Genomic DNA, 24,822 nt, shown 5'->3' on the forward strand with positions numbered 1-24,822 from the left:
TGCACTGATTGGATAAGAACTGAGCTAGACGATGACATCACCGTTTTCTCCAGAGCTGCTTTATAGCCAAATTGAACTCAAGTCATTTTCAACTCAGTTCTTGAACCAAACTAAATCAACTGAATAATGACTCTTACGGTCTTTTTGGAGCTCTGTTTGTATCATTGAATCACCATTTTCCTGTTTAATCACTGTAAAGCTGCTTTGAAACAACCTCTTTTGTATAAAGCACTATATAAATAAAAGTGACAACTTAAAAAAGGTAGAGTAGGCAATTTTCAATTTAAAAAAAAAATAAATCTTTGAATCTTAGAAGTGAAGAACAAGTGATACAAAGGAGGAATTTTTTTTATTTGGCAACATACTTGACATTTTTCTTCTAAAAGCAGTGGAAAACTACAATACAAATTGCAGTCTAGGTTAGGTGATATTTGTATAAAAAAGAGCCGTTTTAAATTACTGATGAAACCGCAGCTCTAAGATCAGAGTGCTGAACAAATACAAAATAAAATATGTCTTATGTTCGGTCTGAAAATGCTGCAAAGTCATGATGTTTGTTGGCACATTTTCACACACAGAATACATTCTTCTCATAAGACAGTGGTGGAAATGTAACAAATCCTACAAAAATATTTCAATAAAACACGAAAGCATAAATGCAGATCAGTTCACAGAGGTTAGTAACTTGCAGTTAGGCATGAGGACTTATACTTTTAAACCAGCAGGTGGCGCTATTAATCCAAGCTTCGCATTCTGTCCTCAGTACCACATGTGCTTTTCAAAGTCATTATTCATAGCCAGATTTCAAAGTTACTATGACATCATCTACAAAACCTTTTCTTGCTCTATATAACATGATGGTGTCAACAGGTGTTGAAATTAAATGGTTAGATTAAAAAAATAAAATAAAATAAAAAAATACTTAAAAAGGTGTGCAATAAAAGAAATGAAGAGAACTTTGCCTACTAAAAACTGAGGGGAAAGATATTCTAAAGTTAGTGTTGGGCACATGTTGGCCAACTACATTTTTCAAAGTCCTAAAGTGCCACAGTCTTCTTTAACCAGTAGCCATATAGTGGTCATCGGCCATTAAAACATATGCATTTCATTCAATCTTGATCTAGTTATTTGAAATGAACTAAGCAAATGAAAGATTGTGTTAAAGGCTTACCTTGGCCAGTACAAAACCTTACGGATCAAGTTTTTATTTTAATAAAGAAAAAGCGCTCTGATGGAGTTTCCCCACAGAGTTGCAAGTAGATTTGGTGAGGAAAAGTCCATGTGTAGTTCACAGTAAACAGCATCGCTCTTTGAAGCTCTTCTTATTCTTCTTATTTTTTCCCTTCCCGTTTTTGTCCTTATTTTCTGACATCTTTTTAGCACGGACTTCCCTCATTAGATCAAAAAATACCTTTGGAAAAACAAAAGGTTCATTATTGCTCAGTATGACAAAGTTATAAGAAAATGAAAATCAGTGCAAAAAAATTGTTAATTTTTTTAAATTAAATTAAAAAAATAAGTTGGATTAAAGAGAAGACTTGTTTTTCTTCACAGCTTCAGCCTCCCTTATTAGTTAAAAAAAAACATTTATCAGTATGATAAATGTATTATTGTTAACAAATGAATACTATCCGCGAAAAAAAAGTTTCAATGAAACAAACCGCAACAATAGTGAGATATGAAAAATGAACAAGTAGAATTAAAGTGAAAAAGACAATGTACTTTTTTCTATCTATCTATCTATCTATCTATCTATCTATCTATCTATCTATCTATCTATCTATCTATCTATCTATCTATCTATCTATCTATCTATCTATCTATCTATCTATCTATCTATCTATCTATCTATCCATCCATCTATCCATCCATCTATCCATCCATCTATCCATCCATCTATCCATCTATCCATCAATCCATCTATCATTTTCTGACAAGTCAATTATACCTTAACCTTAGTTAACCTATCAATAAATAACTCATTTCTATTATTAATATTTCAAGGTTTTATTCCAACATTTTATCATAAGATTTACAAATAAAAACAATCCCAACATGAAATGATTTCATTTATCAGTAATATATCAGCAATACAAATGTCCATGCTGCATTCACAGTCACTGTTTGGGACTGACAACAGCACCTGCTTACAGGTGTGAGTTTTGAAATATTTTCTTCATTCAGCAGATTAAAGCATCTGCTTGAATACATATGAACGAACAGCTGAAGTCACGACCATAGACCAACCATAGCGACAGCATCAAAGATGGCGATGTCCATAACACCGGGAAGTTTTACTATAATTCACAGCGCATTAAGTAATCGAGTTAAATCGAGGCGTGAGTTTATCTAACAATGACTTAAATTGCTTTGTAACCACGTGCAGAGCGTTCGTTTGAGCCACGCACGCAGCAGCTCCGGTGGATCTTGGGAATCATTTCTCTATCTCTGTGAGTAAACCAAACACTTCTGTGATTATACAGTTCAGTGTGGCTCTCACATTACACACAACTAGTTGTCCAGTGTGGCGCCGTCATTCAGTGCAGGTTTGTTGACAATGCGAGTCCCGAAAATGGGCACTTGTGCAGGTGTTAGTTCGGTTATAGAACGCGGTTGTTGTCTCCCTCGTTTAAAAAAAGCTGTTTGAATGCAACTGTATTAAGCTACTAGCCATTAGCATCATCTCTAGTTTTGTGTGAAACAAGACAGAAGATTAGGGATGAATGTAAACAATGCAACGCTTTCCAAGAAAATAGACTTATTTTCAGAAACAATGTAAATGATTATGTTGACGCATTGTTTCAGCCCTAAAATTAAGCAGTAAAACAAAACAGGCATCACAAAGATTACCTTGTCCACATTGGCTCTTGTCTTGGCAGAAGTCTCTACATACTGCACACCCCACTCTTCTGCTTTTCCTCGGGCCTCGTCCACTGAAACCTTCCTCCGATCCTCAAGGTCCGACTTATTTCCAACCAAAAGCAGTGGAATCTTATCCTCCTCAGCTTTAACCCGAAGGATCTGCTCCCTGCAAACACACACTGATACATTTAACGTTGAGTGATCCAATTTTCCGACTATACTAGGTCACAATGGGAGATCCAATTTTCTGATTATTCTAGCTTACAATTCAAGTAGCTAGAATGATGCAATACCACACTGACCTGAATTCTGCTGTGGCTGTGAAAGATTCATGCTCTGTTATGGAGAACACCAACAGGAAACCCTCTCCGCTACGGAAATAATTGTCTCGGATGGCCGCGTAGTCTTCCTGCCCAGCTGTGTCCAAAATGTCAATCTGCACCTCTTCTCCGTCCAACACCACTTTCTTCCTGTAGCTGTCGGCCTTTGTGGGCTCATAATCTTCAACAAACTAAAAGGAGAAAAATACCATTATCACTAGTTAAGTAAATAAATAAATGACAATACCGAATACAAGAGTATTTTGAAGACTAGTCTTGAAGACTTATGGGGAGTCTCCGGCATCTACCAGATTTTGTACAACATATGGTCTGTTGATTTACCTCATCATACATAAACTGAAGCGTGAGGGCAGACTTTCCTACGCCTCCACTGCCCACCATAATGACCTTGTGCAGGGCGAGGGAGCTCTGACCCTTACTCTTATTGGCTGCCATATTTAAATGCCTCCCTCAGATACACCACAAGACGCCCACAGACAAGCTGGCACCACCTGTGGAGAAACAAAACTATTATGGAGAAGCTGAACCATCAACAAAAGCACAGGTGTGCATTTAAACTTTCATTTAGATTGGTAGATTAGATTCATGCTGGTTCCAAAGCATTCATGAATTAACACTCTATTTTAATAAAACATTGTGACAATTGTAATGGTAATCCATATGGCATGTTTCTTAAAAATATTCACTCCAAATTATTTTGAAGGCTTCCTCTTGCTACTAACATCACATTTACAAAAAAAGCACCATATGTTTTCACCATATACTATGGTGACCGATACCACAGTAACTTAAACAAGAGGACAAAAACATTTCCCATGCATTCTTCAAATACAATGCCATGACATTCTTCAAAGTACATTAGATCACCAGGTACAACATGCTCCTTGATCAACATTATAAACAACCAATCAGATATCGAAGGACAAGTTTATAGTTTATGTCAAGTTTAGGCTTATAACCAGGGTTAAGTGCTTTTACATCAGTTATTCATCACCATCATCATTTCCTTCTGATTTTAGGGATAAGTTATGGTTGGGGTAGGAATAGGGTTAAGGTTATGTTTTTGGACAGAAATTTTGTTCCAGGATCAACACAATATGTTGATCCAGCAACGTATCTAAGGGCTTGTTCACACAGAAAGCATTTTTGCTTTGAAATGCGCTGCAAGACGGGGGAAGAGGAATGGGGGGAGACAAACAAACAAAAAAAGGTCTCGAGACACATTTTTTAAAAGTTGAACTGATTTTAACTTATGCACCGTGTCATGCATCGGAATGTCATGCGCAAGACGCTGCAAAAGACGCAAGACGAGAGTGCAAAGGTAATACACGTCTGTCTAGCGTGTTTACATAGAAAAACAAGGGAAAAGTAGTGCAATGGAATGGAAAAACACATTCTGTGTGAACAGCCCCCTTACGTGGCAAAAATCACAGCAACCCAGTGTCCCATGGTACTGCCACAATACATTTGTATGGCTATCTTTTTATTTTTGCATCTTTCTCCTTCTGGACATCTGTAGCAATGGCCCTCACTTGCTAAAGCGACACCAAGGAAAACACCCACTTATGAATTTAAAATATTGTGGGAGGAAAGTCCTAGATTTGTTTTTATGAGCAGCACTGGTACTTTTCCCAGCCACAACATCTACAGATGAGCACAATAAACCACTTATGATGACTTGAAAAGTACACACCACATAAAAAAAAGAAAAGAAGAAAAAAAAAAAAAAAAAAAAATCACTTCAACAGAGTGATGGTTGCTTGTGCACATAGCACTTAAATCCCATTTTTTAATGATGCAAAATTTGAACTAATCACTGAAGCTTGGTAATTATTTCTTGCATTTACATGTTTAAAATAATACCATTTTATATGATACATAACGTGTGCTAATTAGTGATACTTATTAATTGAGATGTATAATTCGAGTACTATTTTTATATGGTGCATTTTCTTTGGAGAACCACAGCTGATTAATGAGGATGATACTTAATTAGGCTTAATTAGGTCTGAAATCCAAACAGCTGGGCTATTTCTGCAACTTGTTATGATTCATAAGACTATCCATAGGAGAATAATAAGAAGACCACAGAAGAACGTTTCATACTAGTCTTCTTGAGCAGAGGAAAGGGAACATGACCCACTGCTTCCAGCTATTGTTCCTGGTGGTCCCAAAAAAAAAAAAAAAAAAAGCTTCAAAAAGGAAACTAGGGCACAGTGCAGGAAGACACAGGAATCTGCTAAAGAAGGCTTTTTTGAAACTGTCCAATAAGATGCTTGTTGTCCCATTCACAGTTATTTAAAAAAAAAAAAAAAAAAAACTTAAGTATTTTTAAATTTAAGAATGTGGCATTTCTATTACTAAAAATAATAATACATTGTACACTACCATTCAAAAGTTTAGGGTCGGTAAGATGTTTTTTGAAAGAATTCATATAAAATGCTCACCATTGTTGCATTTATTTGACCAATAATAACATGCATATCATAATATGCTGCAAACATTTACTGCTAAAATAATATTAATTTTACTGAAAACAGTTCTGCCTCATAATATTTTCGTGGAAACCATTTTTTTTATCAGAGATCAAAATAACATTTGAAAGAAATATTTTTTAACAATTAAAAAGTCTTTACTGTCACTGCATCCTTGCTGAATAAAAGTATTAATTTCTTTTAAATTATATTACACATTTATTCAATAATATAACAAAAACAATGGGCAGTGGCTTTATTTGATTGCAGATAGCAGCACTTTCTAGGAAGACTTAGGAAAAGTTTTCACGGGTAATATTCAAATGACAGTGCAGTGCAACACAGTGGAATACATGCACAATGTCATCGGCGTTACAGAAAATGCCAGTTAAACAGGGTTAAACAGGGGTTGGGCATACTAAAATGATAGCAGATATGACCTACATTTGCATGCTTCTTATGCTTCTGAAACATTAATGATGGCCCTCCTCCTCCCCTGGCTGGAGGAATTCATTAGGATTCCCTGAGTACTGTCCACATTCAGCTACACTCGTTCATCACCAAACCCCAGTGAGTAGGGCCTGTGGAGCTGCCGTGCCACTAAAAGCGATGAGCATTCTTCAGCGGTGTCACCCAGTGAGCCGCTCTACAGCTGAGGGAGAAGCACAGAGATCAACGATGATTCTATTCCCACGCAGCAGATTCTCTCATTTTCAGCTGTTTAAATGGATGCCAGTTTAGAAGAGGGTCACTGATTTCATGCACAGGAGAGGGTAATGCCCTCTGCTTGAGTGGAGTGGCAAGCTGACCTATTCAGCCTCACCCTCTCTGATTGCAGGGCTGCTGGGGACAATCATGGCACACGTCAGGAGCTCAGGCAAGGATAAAGAAGAGGCCAGGGCAAAGCAGAGCAGGTGACAGTGATTGAGTCAGGGCCAGCATTAGTTCATATGGCGCACTTCATTCACTGATAAAGCATTTGGAGGATAATTGTAACAAAGGACAGAATAAACACTTAATGTTAAATTATAATTTTAACTATTAAAAAAAATGAATAAAACAAAAATAAAATTAAATAGTAGTGTGTAATAGTGCAAGGATAGGTCACACTTGAATGAATAACAATGTGGTTACAGATATCATTCTTTTGATTTTTTTTCCTCTTTTGTGCAGTTCCTGTTTTTTTCTTGATTGTACAGTTTTCTAAAAGGAAGTGACTGTTCCACTTAATTGTGATTGCCACTTTAATGGTGGTTCCTGAAAATCAGCTGTTAGCATAGGTAAGATCATTGGTTCAATTCCCAGATATCTCTCAGATATAAGAAGCTTTTTTTTAATGAAAGCACTTACATAAAACAATGTATATAAGTTTGATGTTGTAAATCAAGACTATATTAAAGGGTTAGTTCACCCAAAAATGAGAATTATTTTTGCACACAAAAAATAAAGCCTGAACCACTGTAGTCATGTTGACTGTTTTAACAAATTGTTGATAATATTGCCGTCTATGGATGAGTCATATACCTCTCAGATTTCATCAAATAAATCTTAATTTGTTAGTGAGTAATGACAGAATTTTCATTTTTGGGTGAACTAACCCTTTAAACCCCTTTTAACTGGACTTTACTTAGTGTTTTAATGTCAACTTGCAAAAACATTGAGGACGACCCTGAGGTTTTTATACTAGGGCTGTCAAAATTTGTCAAAATTAATGCATGCAATCAATCAACCTATACTACCGTTTATGTCTTCAGGTGTCACATGATCCAAAATCATTCTAATATGCTGATTTGGTGCTCAAGAAATATTTATCATCATCAAGGTTGAAAACAGTTGTGCTGCTTAATATTTTTGTGGAAAAGTGATACATTTATTTTCAGGATTCTTTGATAAAGTTCATAAGAACAGCATTTATGTGAAATATATATTTTTAACATTTTTTTTAACATTGACTGTCACTGAAAAATGTAATGCATCCTTGCTGAATAAAAGCATTAATTAAAAAAATAAATAAATAAATAAAATCTTACTGAGCCAAAAATTTTGAACTGTATTGTACAATGTTTAGCACAGTAAATTTTAATATCATTGATTAATTTTAGTGGTTGACAACCCTAAGCAGAACTAAGCAAGATTCACGAAGCTCCCCCTACAGTTTTCTTCAGTGAATGACACTGTCATAAATACTCCAAGCGCAGCTCTGGACTACAACGACTACATCACTTGCCAGCGCAGTAGTTTTGCAAATACAGTACAAGAAAGAGGAGGTGGGTAATTTGCAAATACAGTACACTCGATGGAGGTGGGTAATTTTCGAAATTGTCTTATAAAAGACATAATATATACATTGTTTTTGAATTACCGTAAAGCATTTTGTCACTCTCGCGTGAACGTGAACATGAGGCGAGATTGTTTCGGGTCGGTGCAGCTCAAGTTGCAAGTGCTGTATTCTGGCGTAGATGTGCCAGAGAGGGTTAGTGCTCGCCTCAAACACACCACTACAAGTCAATTAACCATCGTAAGGACTTAGAAAACTATTTATGAAGGTAAAAAAAGTTACTTAGTTCTGCTTTAATAAATACAGATTTTATTCTAATGAAATGATTGTGCTCAAAGCTGACATCAAACCCGGCTCATAAACTTGTGCAAGTCTTGTGGTAATAAAGGGAAGCTATCTTGCAGAATAACCATTTCAACAGCTATAAAGGAGTTTAGCTTGAAGTTGTCTATCTGGAATTGAATTTACAAAACTAATAAAAAAAAAAAATCTATATAGATCCCCTGACATGCTGTGCGAGAGGAAATATCTGACCTACAGGAAACCAGATGACTTTCTTCACTAAGCTAGGCTTGTTTGGAACTTCCTGCCCAGATTGATGGGAAAAACAGTGGGGAAAACTGGGCCAAGCAAGACTCGATAGGACTCCAAACACCCCCCCTCTCTCCCCTTCCACATAGTACACTCACTTCCCTGCATACTTTCCCTGTACGCTCTCATACCCTCGAGACCAGTGCCAGCTGGGAACAGACAGTAAAGATAAGCTCTCATCTGCAACAGAGAGCGCAAAAAGGAATGTACAGCAAGGGAACAAATACAGTACAAATAAATAACATGAGCCAGTACAGGCAGGTTATAAGCTTCGATTCTGCAGCAAGGCCCTGGTGAAGAATGGGTAAACAAACAATGCCTTTTACAAACACACACATATCTGAGAGGCAGAAAGAGTTCTCCATCAGATCTTTCCTGTGAACGTGTGAGTAGAAGCATGCCTCGAAATAAAACAGAGCACCGAAAGTAATGATAAATTTCAGTAATAATGCAATAGCAGTGAACAGCCAAAAAGAGGTTTGAAAAGAAATGGACAAAGATAATACATTAATAACAGAGCAATGAAAAACCACTCAGTCTCTGGAAAAACCTCTGACACAACTGATTACTGATATGAGCCACTCCTCTCAAATTTATTCATGGGAATTTCTTATTTTCTAAACTTCATGTAATGCCCATGCCCTTATATTTAAAAAATAAATCAATTCTGAGTAAGCAACATGTATAGAAATGTATGGAAACCTTTCAAACAAGCACACCTGCTTTTCTTACTTGTTACTCGTACTAGAATAATAATAATAAAAAAGACATTAATACCCATTTAGTACAAACCTGAAAATGACTAACAAAATAGCACTATGTTAATTTCCAGTTTCATTTATGTTAATATCATGTAGGACAACATAGGCTCATTACTGAACTCCAAAAATGTACATACACATTGCGGTTTCCAATTTAAATGAACAATAGATGAAGTAAAAACCCAACAATTTTTATTTTTTTTTTTCCCCCTAAATCATGATTACAGTGGCAGGTTATTGATTAAAAACGGCTTGTTATCCATGCGGTTCCTTGCATAATACTATGTTATGACCTATTATGCAGTGTATGCATTTTTAATGTACATTTCACGCTTCACATAGTCAGCTCCATATGGGTTTTCTAGCATAATAAACTTGCTTGGTAGTGTACCTGGTACAGAATTGCACTCACGATGTGGAGCACATGGGTGTCCTGTGTTTGGTTTAGGTTTGATGCACCGAAATTTCAGCTACCAAATATCTTCTGCCGAAACAGTTATTTTTGTTTTCGGGCCGAAATGGTTTTTGGAGGACCAAAATCAATACCCAAAAACAGATGTTTGCTTTGTTGCTTTTAATATGTAGTAATCTCTCAACTTTAAAATTCTGTCGATTTTTTTGTATGAAATTCAAAACAATAAATGTCGTTTTGCTGCTCTTTAATACAGCGTGATAGATCACTGTCCGCCTCAGTTCAAGCTGCAGCATGGATCAAGCGCATGTAGAACGATTATCTCATCTTCTCTTTACTACAGCATAAAATATACATGGATGAACACCAGAAGGTATGATGAAAGAATAATTGAAGATTACGTCTCATTCATGGCAGAAGTGTGAAAGGTTTGTCAAGAGAGAACAATAGATCATGAATTGGTCAGTTCTCCTTGCCAGACATTAGACAATAGACTGCAAATGGGTGTTTACAGGGCAATAAAATATTTTATTATCATCCTTATCTAAAACTCATGACATGATCATAGGAAAAGCTTCATAAAATTCATAGTTTTAGAGATATCATCCTCATATTTGAAATGAAGCATGACCACACTTGTGGCTTCAATTTAATCGAGGTTATAAGTTGCTGTATCACATTCACATGATATTTGTATACATTTAAAATATATATTCATTTTTTATTTTTGTTTTTATGTTTAAGCTTATATATCTCAATATTAATAACACAGTAATTCTGAGTCTGAGTAATTCTGAATTGAACTGTAAACTCTCAATTGTTGGCTTTCTAAATATATGTTGGTTTTCTGTCTATCAGAAGTAACCCTCTTATTTTGGGTATGTCATTTATGCCCCACTTCACAAAATGGGGGGTGTGCAGTTAAGGGTTAAATTGGTCAATTTATGATCATATAAATGATTTATATCTATATTAAAAAAAACAAAAACACTGAATTCAAGATAAAAGTGACCTTCCTCATTACATGCATCTCCCAAATGAGCACCACAGGTACATATTTAAAAGCCTCATCTCATTTATCAGTAGCAGACCAAGCAGACTTTCATCAATACCTGGACCTTCTTTTGACAGAGTCCTCATTTATTGCCTTTTCTTTGATTCTACAATCAAAATTATACATTCTTTGAGCATTTTAGGAACTATGGTGGCTCCAAAAGCATATGTGGACAATTACATTGTGCTCCAAGCATTCATTATGTTTCAAAGAATGTTTCTTTTTAGAGGTACATACATACAATCGTCTCAAATAAGATTGCTGATAAGAAATGCATGATTTGATCATTTATGAATAAACTACAAAAACGTGCCAAGTCTGTGCAGAAAAGCAAAGGATGTGTCGCCTGAAGAGCTCGTTTCTCCCTCACACTCAAGGTGAGCATCTCCGCTGAATACTAACCATCTAGAGCTGGGACACAGAGGCTTCATTCAGATACATAAAAGGCTATGGTGATGGACTGGGACTCTACAGCCATGTTGTTATCCAGAACAGGCATGGAGAGAGGTACATCTCTTCCTATGGACAATCTCTTTTCACATAGCTATTGGAAAATATTTTCAAAGTATAATATGAATAATCAAGTAAAAGTAGCCAAATAATTTCCAACTTGCCACTACTCCCTGCTCTGTGGGAAAGGTGGACTTTATTTCAACACGACAGCACTGTAAAAACAGTCTCTAGTATCTCTTCATTTCATTTACAGGAAGGGAAAACAATCTGCTTAGCTGTTAAGCAAACATAATGAATTTTCCATTCAAATAAATTATAGGTGAAACCTTATGCAACACATATGGGAACAGAAATTTTAGAAAATGGTGACTATTAAATGAATGTTACACTTTTGAGTTACTGTTTATGAGCAATTGGGCAAAAGTGCTTTTTTTCCAATTATTGACAAAACTGATTGACCTCTAATTATAAGTAGCTAATATATTGAAAAAGAAGTCAACAGTAAAGAGTTTTTAAAGAAAAGACTGGCAGAGACCTCCATGTAGCTGATTTCAGACTACAATGAACAAAATATTCTACCCCTACTGCACACATCCCATAAAAGATGGACCTAACCACACAGTAAAGCAGATCCCTCACTGTTTATCTCAAACCCTTTTAATCACATACTCGGAGAGACTCCATTGGGCTCTCAAGGGGTATGCAGGGCAAGAGAAACATCCCATGTGGGAGCATTTAGCAGCAAAGTCAAAACCAAGAGACAAATTACTGAACTAACTGTTGACCTCACATTCCCCACTGGTATGACTAGTTCATGACCCTCTGCAATCCAGATTACACAAGAATAATGATTATAAAGTGAATGATGATGGCATTAAGAACTCCAGAGAATTTTGCCAGAATAAAATGAGTTTAAGAAAAAGAGTCCTGTCACAAATTATAGGTCAGGTTACAGAAAAAGTGCTCACCAAAAAAAATAAAATCATTTACTCACCCTCATGTTATTCCAGACTTCTGTGGAACACGAAAGAAGAAATTCTATAGAACATTCTGGCCATTACTTACAATATAAAATTCTTCAAAGTGTCCTTTTGTGTTCCACAGAAAAAGGAAAGTCATACAGGTTTGGACAAACATGACTGTGAGTAAAAAATAATAATAAAAGGAGATATAATAATAATAATAATAATAATAATAATAATATGTGAACCATTCCTCACCTCAGAAAAGATATGCATTAACTTAACCTAAAAACTGCCAACCAAGATCTGCTACCTGCTGGAGAATGTGACAAATCAGCACCTCTGGACTATGAGGAAGTGCACAGAACATACTAATGAAGCTGGTGTGAGACAGCCTGGAATAAAAAGCAGAACTTGGCCTTTATACAACATTTTTTTTAGTCAGAAAAATCACATGACATGGTAAAAGAGAAACAAATCTAAGGGAAACTGATGACATTCATAACCTTGGCTAGGTTTCTTGAAAAGGTACCATGATTCACCTCAAAGTGCAATTACTATCACAGAGGAGATTTTTTTTTTCAGGGGAAAAACACAGTTCTTAAACATCAACAAACAAGTTTTACACAAAGGAATGAATTATGCATTAAAACATGCTGAGATTACCGTTCAAAGTGTAGGGTCCATTTCAAATGAATGCTGTACTTTTGAACAACTATTTTCAACACTGATAATAAGAAATGTTTCTTGAGTTTCAGCATATTTCTGAAGGATCATGTGACACTGAAGACTGGAGTAATGATGCTGAAAATTCAGCACTTCCATCAAAGGAATAAATTACATTTTAAAAAATATATTAAAATAGAAAACAGCCTTTTAAAATTGTAATATGTAACTATATTTCTGTTTTCAAATAAATGCGGCATTTGTGAGCAGAATTCTTTTAAAAACAATGTATTTGACAATACCCAGCACTATACACCTGCAAACAGGGTATTTAAATACAATATTTTAAATAAAACATAAAATAATCTATGCCTCATATAACAAAGAGGGGCATACAAAGAATGATTCAGCTTTTCAGTCTATATTTTTTCCCAGTAATCCGATGGAATTCTACACTGACAGGGTCAACAGTTACACATCAACATGATATCTGGACCATTTTATGACTTCGATAGCGGGAATGTTCACTCAATCATCTAGAATTAGGTTTAATCCTATTAAGTTTTAAACCTGATCCTATTCATAAACCGAGTAGAGACATATGACTTCACTTTTAAAGTGGGATATTTTGTTGAGGAACATTGAAAAAAGCATCTGAACTGGGGCCTGTACCATGAAGCTGGATTAGCTGGCTAGCCAGGTAAGTTTCAGATTGGTTTGCGCCAATCCTGGGTTTTAGGTACCATGAAAGTAATTTGGCTTTTAGTGGTGTTCATCGCCATAGTAACTTACGCTCCATGGCTAACCTGCTCCGGGGCAGGTTATGTTCTGGGTTAGAGATCTCAAACTGAAATTGGACCAATCAGACATAAGCCAAGTGACACTGTCACTCCCCCAGTTTCTCTTCCTCTAAACTAAAGGTCATTATATAGTAAAAACAAATATTTAACGATGAAATTGTCTGGTTTAAATGATAATATAATTTATATATGATCTGTATAATTATATGATCCATATTTTTATTAATCCATTACACACATGCAAATTTAGTGTAACAGTAGTTATTAAGCACTTAGTTTCAATTAATATTAATATATATAGATCAAATCGTCGCTGTCCGATGAAAACCACGTATGTCCATTTTGCCGATTTTGAGATTTTTCGACAGATTGAATGTCCAGGTTCATTTCCGTATACAGTATGCTTCACATATCTAAATGGCCAATGAAAAGTTGTGAAATCATGTCATCTGATTTTCACGTATATCCATTTGATGTCAAAGCTGTCAATCACGCTGCGTATCTCCCACCCTGTGGAAGCATCTCGCCGGTCTCGTGAAGTTTCATCGAAGCTCAGCACTGGATAGCCGAATAACACTGTGAGGTTACATTGCCAAATAAACATAGCCTGGTGAGACAATGACTTTCCTTTATCGAGGTAAACGTTTCCCCCCTGACGCCAGACGTAGCCTACGTCTAGGAGTGACAAAATTACTGTAGGACTGTGCAAACAAAGTATCTGTCTAGCATTACCATGTCAGTGTATTGATTCATTGTCCCTTCATAGTTTGCAAGAGACATTTAATAAATTTATAATTAATATTAAATAAACTAAGCGTATTTAATAAACTAAGACGTAGGCTATTTAATAAACTGAGCGTATTCATCTGTCAATATGAAACGCGACTTGGCCATTCTAATTAATGATCGGAAGAACGCATATCGACTAGGGATGGGCATTTCAATCAAAAATAATATTCGAAAATCGCTGGGAATTATTCGATTATTATTCGAAAATCGCACCCACGCATCAACACACAAACAGTGGGAGGGAGACCATTCACGCTTTCAATCTGTATGATATTGATAAACTGTTTAATTCATTGGAGCAGGCACGTGCACACATAGACAAAAAAGGGGCTTGAGCACCTGCCCTTTTTCTTCCTGGGGAGAAAGTGCCCTTTTTTCTGGGGTGTTTTTTTTTTTTTTTAAATAAATGAATATATATTCCTGTTTGCGCACAGCTTACCCTGTCAAACAAATATATTTACTGTATAAAACAAATAAAAAAATACTATATCAGGTCGGCTTTGTCGAGTTCAGATGCCCTCACTCCGCGACACGCCATTCCCCGCACGCGCGCCACACCCCACCCCACCTCACCTTGAGTTTGCTGCTGGCTGAAAACTTGTGACAAACTATTTCCGCGAAAATCCAACTGCTGTCTGGCGATAAGAAGCGAAAAAGAAAAAAGCCCTAGATGGATGCATCCCGTGCATTTCTTTCAGGTAGGCTAGCCTATGTTCACAAACCTGAAAGTTGTGTCTATTTAAGGGCTATTTATACATTTAACGCTGCATTAATAGTTTGACCACAATCAACACACCTGATTTGATACTAATGAAATATGTCATATTATAATTTAAATTATTGTATTGTGCTATGCATTGCGTTTTGAACCATGGTAAACACTTGACCGATAGGTTGGGCTGTCAATACCAGAAGAGGAGCACTCCATGGACGCACATCCATGAACCACATTATTAGACAGTTTTGTAAGGATGCATGGTTTATTAAACTATTTAAAAATCATAATACAGCATCAGCTACATAATGCTATTCTTAAATCTAAGCTTACACAGGATAATACATCAATAAAAAAAACTCTCGCTCTGTCTTTGCATGTTTGATGTCCACATATTCTTGTTGAAGAAATTACAGTGGCTGTAGCATTTCTATCACAAAGAAGTGGGCGAATATTATTATTTAACTAAAAATATATTTTTTTTTATCATGGTTGGCTTTGATCGTGGATTTAATCGTGCTGTGCTGTCTAACAACAAAAATCAGCAGGCTTTTGGCGCCCTCTGCAGGCATTTGTTATAACATATAATGTATTAACAGTTCAGGAAATTTTTTTTTTGATGTGTTTAAATATGCAGATTAGCTTATTTTGGTTAATTTAGAAGAAATCTACAGATGCAAACAGACGGAGGGTAGTAGGCTTAAAACAAACTCCATCTAAATGTGTAGGGTTAGGGTTAAGTTTTCTTTCCATTAGAGTGAAAGACATGGCAGCAAAAATGGACCTTAAAATTGTAAAATCTTAAAATTGTCCACTTCATGAAAGAAGTATTCCAATAACGCCAAAAAATTAAAACGATTTATTGATTTGTGCAAAATAAATTATTAGTGAAACTATGTCCCTCTCATTGATGCAGTCATTTATTCTAAATATATATAGCTACTTGAAAATAGTTGTTGATTTCTCTTGTGATAAACCTAGTGAATACTAAAGAAGACTATGGTCTCTGTGTGAACTGATTATTTTGTAGAAATCTGTGGAGTATAAAACAATTGGATGAGTGTAAGTGAAGTCAAAGTTGTCTTAATATATTTAAGGGTTCGTTATTTTTTAAATAAATAATTATGAGAAGTGCCCTTTTTTCCACTTGAGCCCCTGCCCCCCAATATGTCTGTGCACGTCCCTGCATTGGAGAATATGCTGTCTTAACTCAAGCCATATAATGATTGTAATGTGCTAAAACATATTAATATGTTCGTTAATATAAGTGAAAGTAAAATCTGCATGGCCATTCATAACAGTGCGAAGCAGAGCGAGCGCTTTCAATTAATTCCTACGTTGAGCTTCCGGAGGAATAAACTGAAAACGCTCGCTTTCCGCCAGTGTGGACTATCAGTGTCGCTCGCTCGCGGCGTTCGCCTCGCTTTTGTCCAGTCCGGCACCTTTTTGTGGACACGCACCATGAATGACTGAGGGGATTTTACTTTCACTTTCAAATTAGCGCCAATTCGGGAGCGGTGACAAGTTATGATACCGATGTTGTTCCTGAACACCGGCAACACCGACTATCGCAGCAAGCTTACCTCAAGCCATATTGATTTTAGTTTGCCCAAACTCGTTATATCATTGTGAACAGCCTGAATGACGGCACGTGTGTCGTGTGAACACTGATTTTAACGTCTCTGTTATATGCCACGCTTGTCTATGTTCTGCTGTTAACAGCTTTTTAGGTGCGTTATTGGCAGCGCGCGCGCCTCCCTCTGGTTACATGAACGTGTCACCATTGGAAACATGAGGATTTTTTTAAGACGACAATCGCACAACCTATTCGATATTCTATAACTAAATCGACTAATCGAATATTCGAAAATCGTGACACATCCCTAATATCGACCACCGTTATTGTAAAATATGCACGTATATCCATTTAAACTCAATTTTGGTCAAATGTGGATTATATCATTACACTGGCAAGAATATGGTTACATGTAAAGATGCCGTACCAAGTATGACAACGCTAGATTCAACTGCTTTTGAAATACGGTGTTTTTTTCAATTCCTGAAAAGTAACCGTTTTGGACAAACTTGAGTTTCATCGGGCAGCGACGATGTGTAATATAGGCCTAAATAAGGAGTAAATAGTCTCTTTAAAAATTACTACATGTGATCTTGTATGTTTAAGGCTGCATTCACACGGGGCGCCGGCGTTAACGCTTCTCGTTTACTTTGAATGGGTGACGTCATGCGTTGCCGAACTGAATTGTGGGTTCCGTCGCGTCGCCTCACTCGCGTTGCAAGCGGCAGAAGTTGAAGATTTCTCAACTTTTCAAGCGCCAACGCAGGCGTCATCCAATCAGATCGCCCTATGCAAATACCCTAGAGCAGTCGCAGCCAACTGCGTTCGTGCAACACAGGAAAGTAATGTGATTGGCTGTAATCACTATAACGGTTGCGTCAGCACAAGCTTCAGACACGCCCTCCGTCAAGCGTTGACGCTGACGCCCCGTGTGAATGCAGCGTAAGTCTCCATCACTATATATTATCAACTAACTTCACAACTTTCACTTGCACTGATAGAGAAAGATAATTTCTTTTATTTGTCCTCTTTCACAGACAAGTATTTTTATTCTTCATTTTCAGCGAACGAGTTTGGAATCATGCTGACTCTCTCGCGAGAAGTGAATCAGTTTATTTCTGTTGCCAAGGCATGTGATTGATCCTGAGTTTGTGGAACGCGTGCACATGAATCCGTGACATCAGTGGCAAACAGCCAAAGCCTGAGTTGAAAGAGAAAGTTGATGATCAGCATCATGATACCAACAAAGCTGGATTGGAGTGGTGTGGTTTTGTCAACTCGAAACTAATCCTATAACCCTGAGTTTGTTCATCTACCATCATGCTACAGGCCCCAGGTGATTACTGACAAAACAATAAATATTCCACATGCTTATTCTACAGCCATTCTTAACCCATTTTTTCTTAAATACCCCCACAACCTCAGCAATAAGCCTCTAGAACACATTCAACAAAAATATGTTCCTTTGATAGATTTAGTGATATCAATATTATTAAAGTGGCCATTTTTTACAATGACCCATGCACTCTCTTTCTAACACTTGAGCTTTTTTTCAGAGCACATTTTTTGCAGTTCAGAGACAATCAGAATCACTGACCTAATTAATGCTGAAAACTAGTAAATAGCTAACTAACTTGAGGCAACATCAGTTCAGATGTCAAAGTCACACCAAATTTTGTCTGGAACAAAGTACAGAAAAACAAATTGCAAAGGTTCGTTATGTCATTATGTGTTGAACCCAAAGGCTTGACTTGTTTCAAACTAGCCAATTCAAGTTTTCCAAATTCAAGCCACCTAGAGGATAAATAAAAACCTGTTGAACAAGCCCCATCAACCTAAGGAGAATGTGTGGCACTATACATCTTTTTATATTGTTGTTCATTAAAGGATTAGTCCATTTTCAAATAAAAATTTCCTGATAATTTACTCACCTCCATGTCATCCAAGATGTTCGTGTCTTTCTTTCGTCAGTCGAAAAGAAATTAAGGTTTTTGATGAAAACATTCAGGATTATTATCCTTATAGTGGTTTGCGGCTTACGCTGTATGTCCTACGCCTTCCCTATTCAACTTACGGAACGAACGCGGCGCCAGTTTTGTTTTTTTCCATAAGTAGAATAGGGAAGGCATAGGAGATACAGCGTAAGCGTTTTGAAGAATACGGAAAGCAGAAGCACGTGCAAGGTGATAATTTGTGCTTATAAAGCATATACGGTCGCATTTTTTCGAAAATGACTGATCATTTCGCTAGATAAGACCCTTATTCCTCGTCTTGCTGCACTGAAACTTTAATTTTGACCTTCAGTCGTTTGGAGGCCACTAAAGTCTACTATAAAAGGAGAATAATCCTGAAATATTTTCATCAAAAACCTTCATTTCTTTTCGACTGAAGAAAGAAGGACATGGACATCTTGGATGACATGGGGTGAGTAAATTATCAGGAAAATTTTATTTTAAAGTGAACTAATCCTTTAAATAAGCATTGTAGCTTCCAAGTTAATATCACGCAAGACGCTATCAATCAAGGCATTAAAAGTTCAGAAATATGAACAGTTACTACTGGGAGTTGATCAAATATGAGCATTTCTACAATACCACAATAATAAAAGTAAGATCAAAAACACTGAGGTAACTGGTACATGACATTACAACTTCCATACTGAAGGGTGATAAGGGCACAGCCACTATTGCCAGAGAGGTTACACCCAAACACCCTAGTGACTGGTAAAAACTGTTACCACTCAGAATTTAAAATATAAACAAACCAGAGTAGCTGACATAACAGATTCTGCTCAAGATAGCCTACATGCAGGCATGCTTTCAAGGTTAATATGTGTGCTATGTATGCTAGATGCAAGGACATTTTTTTTTTTCGATTACATATAATTTAGGTGAATATAGGAGGCTCAGAAGTCCCTGAAAGAGGAGTCAGAAGTAAAAAGAACAATTTTCATACACAAATGGAAGAGACATCCCATAAATAGGCTACTGTACACTTTGGTGTCCAAAAAAATTAATAACATTTTTAACAGTATCCAACAGAAAGACTTGTAAACAGCCACAATACAAAAATAACATAGCTCTATATTTTTACTGAGGGAAAATACAAGTTTAGTAATGAACTAATATTTGATCCCAAATAATGACCCCTCCATCGTTATAATTTGTAAGATAGAGTCATAATAAAACACAATTGTATTGTTATTATTGTTATTTTTTCAATGGTAACGTTATGTGTTTAATGTATATATGCAGTTATGGTTTAGGTATGTATCAGTTCTTCCTGTAACAGGGTCCAACAGAGAAACTGAACATAAAATAAGATGTCATAATATTTCATTTGACCCAGTGAGGATAACAAGCAACATTTTGACGTTTTAGCATCTACTTTTACTTAATCATTGTAAAGGACATTGCTGTACTCTATTCACAAAGTGTCAAATATATTTTATTCAAACACAAACCCACTGTAAGCAGCACGTCCACGTTGGTGCTTAGAAAATAAACCTCCACATCAAACAAGCGCAACATCCGCAAAAACGCCCGTCTCGCGTGATCAGTCATCAGCTGGGTCGAACCAGCGCAATAATTATAACGGTTTAAGTCTTATTCAACTGACATTTTTCATAACGAGTGAAATATGCACAGAGGGACTTCTAATAACTGCCTGTCGAAGAGTAACAAAAGCTCGAGCTGAAGTAGTAGACCATTTCTAGAATTTAAAAACGAGCAAATGAATGAATAAACAGGGACATAAATAAATACACATTACCTCTCGGTGACTTTGTCCTCCACAGTCTCTTCTGCTATCTTGTGGAACGCATTAATCGCCTGTTCCGAGGTATACACCCTGTAGTTTCTCTGAAGCTGTCGCTGCTGCCATAAACCCCACCCTCAGGACATGCAAATGAACAGGATATGATGTCGTTAACCGTAGGCCCCGCCCTCGTGTGACGGGATATGATGTCATGAACAGATCATATGGTATGCTGCTGGAGATACCAGCCATGAATTGCGATACAATATGTTATGTTTAGAGTGTAAAGTCAATGTTATGACTTTAATAGAAAAATACTATATTGTTGCAAATTCTCAAAAAAAAAAAAAAAAAAAAAAAAGAAAAGTAGGCTACACAAGTTTGCAGTCTTCATGAATGATTTTACCCCAGTACAAAGTAACTGAAATGTTAACAAAAACTGTTAAACTCTACTGTATGTAGGCTATGATAAGACATTGGATGTTTAATTAACAATTATTTTTTTATTCCTTCAAAGTAAGGCAGTGAATAACTGTTCAAAATCATAATATACATATACATACAGTTGCAAGAAAAAGTATGAACCACTTGCAGAATATGTGAAAATGTGAATAATTTTAACAAAATAAAGGATATCATACAAAATGCATGTTATTTTTTATTTAGTACTGTCCTGAGTAAGATATTTTACATAAAAGATCTTCCAGCAGTGACTGAATGATTCTCAGATCCATTTTATCACACTGAGGACAACTGAGGGACTCAAACTCAGCTATTAAAAAAGGTTCAAACATTCACTGATACTCCAGAAGGAAACATGATGCATTAAGAGCCGAGAGGTGAAAACATTTGGAATTTGAAGATCAAGGTAAATTGTATTTAATTTGTCTTCCGGGAAACATGAAAGTATCTTCTGTATCTTCTGAAGGGCAGTACTAAATGAAAAACAATGATATTTAAACAAAATAAGAAAAATTTGGACATCTTTATCCTGTTCAAAAGTTTTCACCCCCGACTCTTAATGCATTGCGTTTCCTTCTGGAGCATCAGTGAATGTTTGAACCTTTTTCAATAGTTGTGTTTGAGTCCCTCAATTGTCCTCAACGTGAAAAGATGGATCTCAAAATCATACAGGAACTGCTGGAAAGGGTTCAAATATGCAAAAGATGGTAGAAAACTGAAGAATCTGCAGGACCTGGAGGATTTTTCTGAAGAACAGAGCTCAGTTTTTAACTCCTCAGGACAAACAAGAGACTCATGAACAACCATCACAAAACATAAAAACAGCCATAGATCATCCACCACACACAGTATTGAGAATCAATGCTTCACATACTTATGAATGGGGCCATTTAAATAAATTCAGCAATTTTTTTTTTTTTGTCATGTGGATTATATGTAAACATCTTTTATGTAAAATATCTTACTCAGGACAGTACTAAATAAAAAATAACATGCATTTTGTATGATCTCCTTTATTTTGTTAAAATTATTCACATTTTCACAGATTCTGCAAGTGGTTCACATACTTTTTCATGCAACTGTAATTATAGACTAACATATCACGTTTTTAAAGTCTGCATGAAATGGAAGTTGCGATAGTCTTTTCTTCTCTATTGTATATCCAAGGAAAACTGCTTCTCAAACGATAACAATAGGATGGGATTCGATTTTGTCCATCAGCAATTGATTGGACCATTGTTGTTGTTTGCTATTGCGATTTCATGTGAGTGAATGTTGTCCTGCCCTCGCGCCAGTAAACACGTCATCAGAGAAGAGAAGAGAAGAGAAGAGAAGAGAAGAGAAGAGAAGAGAAGAGAAGAGAAGAGAAGAGAAGAGAAGAGAAGAGAAGAGAAGAGAAGAGAAGAGAAGAGAAGAGAAGAGAAGTCTTTGAAGAAGGGGGGAAGATTACAAGGGAACGTGAATTGGGAATGGGGGGTGGGAGTGGAGGGTTTGATGCACAGATAATTTTAGGCTATAATACTGCGATATTCCAGAAAAAAATATAGTCAATTTTCATTTTATGGTGACTTTAAACTAGGCTATTTTATGCCAAGGATTTCCAAATAAGAGGCCCCCACCCTTCCTAAAATATAAAGACGGATATTTAAATTTATAAAGTCCTATTTATGCCATGTAACAAAAAAAAAAAAAAAAAAAAAAATTGTGTAACCTATAACCTATATTGTGTTCCCTGATGTTATCTTAAATATTTTAACATAAGTTGACACTGTAAATTATTTCTACCCACTGTTAATGATAGCAGGAATAGCGAAGGTTGTTGATGCTCCCTATGTTGAATGTCAAATGAATGAATAAACAAGTGAGCCTAACAGATAACCACATTCCAGTCTTTTAGAGTTTCTCCAGAAAGTGAAGTACTTCTTGGGCTGTCTTCACTTAAGGAGGTGTAGTGGTTACAGGAGACGTCCTCAGTAGACTGAAGAAACTGAAGCTGGAGGGAGTGGTGGGCAACAGTAAACTTCCTGAAGTCAACAATCGTCTCTTTTGTTTTATATTAAGAAACTGTTGGCTCTGCAGTACAGCCCAAGGTCTCTCACTACCTCCAGAGCATTACTGTAAAATCCAGTTGCAGAGGGCTGAGAACACAGTTTTGAGGATCTCAATAGTCAAGTCAAGTCACCTTTATTTATATAGCGCTTTTTACAATGCAGATTGTGTCAAAGCAGCTTTACATTGATAACTGGTAAATAATTTTGGCTGCCCAGCAGCTCTTAAATAATAGTGTCAATGCAGGCAGATCAGAAGCACTGTTGAATAAATGGCAAGAATACTATTGAATATCAAATGTCAAGTGTCCCCAACTAAGCAAGCCAAAGGCGACAGCGGCAAGGAACCCAAACTCCATCAGTTGACATCAGGTGGCAAATAGGTGTTAAAATGGAGAAAAAAAAAAAAAACCTTGGGAGAAACCAGGCTTAGTCGGGTGGCCAGTTCTCCTCTGGTGAACAGTGCTTTGTTACAATCAGGTTGCTATCATAAGTCTGATAGGATCGCAACAATCAAAGTATTTATTTCAGTTCCATCCAGTTGAGGAACTTTCTGTTAGTCAGGAAATCAAGGATCCAGAAGCAGAGCACAGTGTTCAATACAAGCATGTACTGGTGAGTGTGTAAAGTGTGGAGGTGTTAAAGGAAGAACCAAAGTCAGTGAACAGCATTATGACAAAAGTGTCTTTAATATGCAAGAGTGAGGATGAACCTCTTGTTCATCCACAGCAGAGTAGCTCTGTCTGTAGGCATCACTGCATAAGGGAGCAAATGTCTGCATTTAGCCAAGGCCTCTTGGTTGGTGGGAACTGTGAGGCTACGACACCATCTTCTTACGGAAATAGCTTGTGACTGATGACATCTACTCCTCTAGGTCCTCACACATGGCAGGTTTCAACATGTTTGTATCCTGGGCATGTTCTGAAGCAATTTCTCTAATTTCTGGAGTGACTGGTATTCAAGGAAATGGAAGACTGTCCATGAATTAAATAGGAAGACTCTATATGTATTTCATACTTTAGTGTAGACATAACCTAAGACACTGTTTTAGTTAAGTAGTATTTCCTTCAGGTTGGTCTGCTATTATGAAAAACCCCTCAGGGTGTTTGGAAAATGAACATGAGGTTCATTGAGCACAATGTCAAACTTAGTACTTGTACTTCACTAATAACAACATCAGTGAAATCTCATTAGGTACTGGTGCCAATGTAAATACAAGTGTAGGCTACAAATATTCCAGAGCTTAGTTATCATCAGCTGAATCTAATTGTGTAATTGTGTATGAAAACTGTTAACAGTTTGATAGACATTATGAAAACATCATTTAAAATACTTAAAGCCACAGAACAACATGCTAGAAAACAAGATGGTGGTCAGGCTTCAGAGTTTACAAACAGTATGTTTGAGAGAATGAGAGAATTTATAATATTTATTTAAATTTATTTTAACTAGAATATTGTAGACACTTGTGTAAACATGTTATAATATTTATTTTTGTTATTACCATTTTGTTATTATTTCAACTATTTTTTACCAGGTTAGTCCTGGAATCTCTTCTCTCTCTTTTCTGAGCATAATGGTAACATAAAAAAATAAATAAAATAAGGATAATATGAAGAGGAAGAAAAAGGCTTCTGCTAAATGAATAACATCTGTATAATATAATATAATAAAATATAATATAATATAATATAATATAATATAATATAATATAATATAATATAATATAGGATAATACAATATAATCTGTGCTCGCGAGTTTTGTTTTAAAAGTGGGAGCATATTGTGTTGAGTTACATTCAGAGATCCTCTTGAGAGAAGG

The 24,822-nt window shown here is 36.2% G+C and overlaps 1 protein-coding gene across 2 annotated transcripts; it reads right to left on the bottom strand.

Annotated features, from left to right (window-relative positions):
* Positions 1-338: 338 nt before the first annotated feature.
* On the bottom strand, positions 339-20,639 carry ralba (v-ral simian leukemia viral oncogene homolog Ba (ras related)). 2 transcript variants are annotated; one of them, XM_067409051.1, is made up of 6 exons: positions 20,506-20,584; positions 6,122-6,329; positions 3,525-3,694; positions 3,165-3,373; positions 2,851-3,028; positions 339-1,411 (listed from the first exon to the last, which is right to left on the bottom strand). In XM_067409051.1, the coding sequence occupies exons 3-6, from the start codon at positions 3,636-3,638 to the stop codon at positions 1,289-1,291; spliced, it is 624 nt and encodes a 207-aa protein (XP_067265152.1). In that variant the 5' UTR covers positions 3,639-3,694; positions 6,122-6,329; positions 20,506-20,584; the 3' UTR covers positions 339-1,288. The 2 variants fall into 2 exon arrangements, with proteins under 2 accessions (XP_067265152.1, XP_067265151.1); XM_067409050.1 differs by lacking the exon at positions 6,122-6,329 and having other exon boundaries at positions 20,506-20,639.
* Positions 20,640-24,822: the final 4,183 nt, after the last annotated feature.

The sequence above is a fragment of the Chanodichthys erythropterus genome, chromosome 14 (assembly GCF_024489055.1).
Source record: "Chanodichthys erythropterus isolate Z2021 chromosome 14, ASM2448905v1, whole genome shotgun sequence".
Lineage (NCBI taxonomy): Eukaryota > Metazoa > Chordata > Actinopteri > Cypriniformes > Xenocyprididae > Chanodichthys > Chanodichthys erythropterus.

Bases quoted from the DNA above. Each gene is read 5' to 3' on its own strand.
- ralba (XM_067409050.1), bottom strand. From the start codon at position 3,638: ATGGCAGCCAATAAGAGTAAGGGTCAGAGCTCCCTCGCCCTGCACAAG. The intron at 3,029-3,164 runs GTCAGTGTGGTA...GTGTGTTTGCAG, and splicing joins ACAGCCACAGCAGAATTCAG to GGAGCAGATCCTTCGGGTTA. The intron at 1,412-2,850 runs GTAATCTTTGTG...GTTTTTCCAAAG, and splicing joins CAAGAGCCAATGTGGACAAG to GTATTTTTTGATCTAATGAG.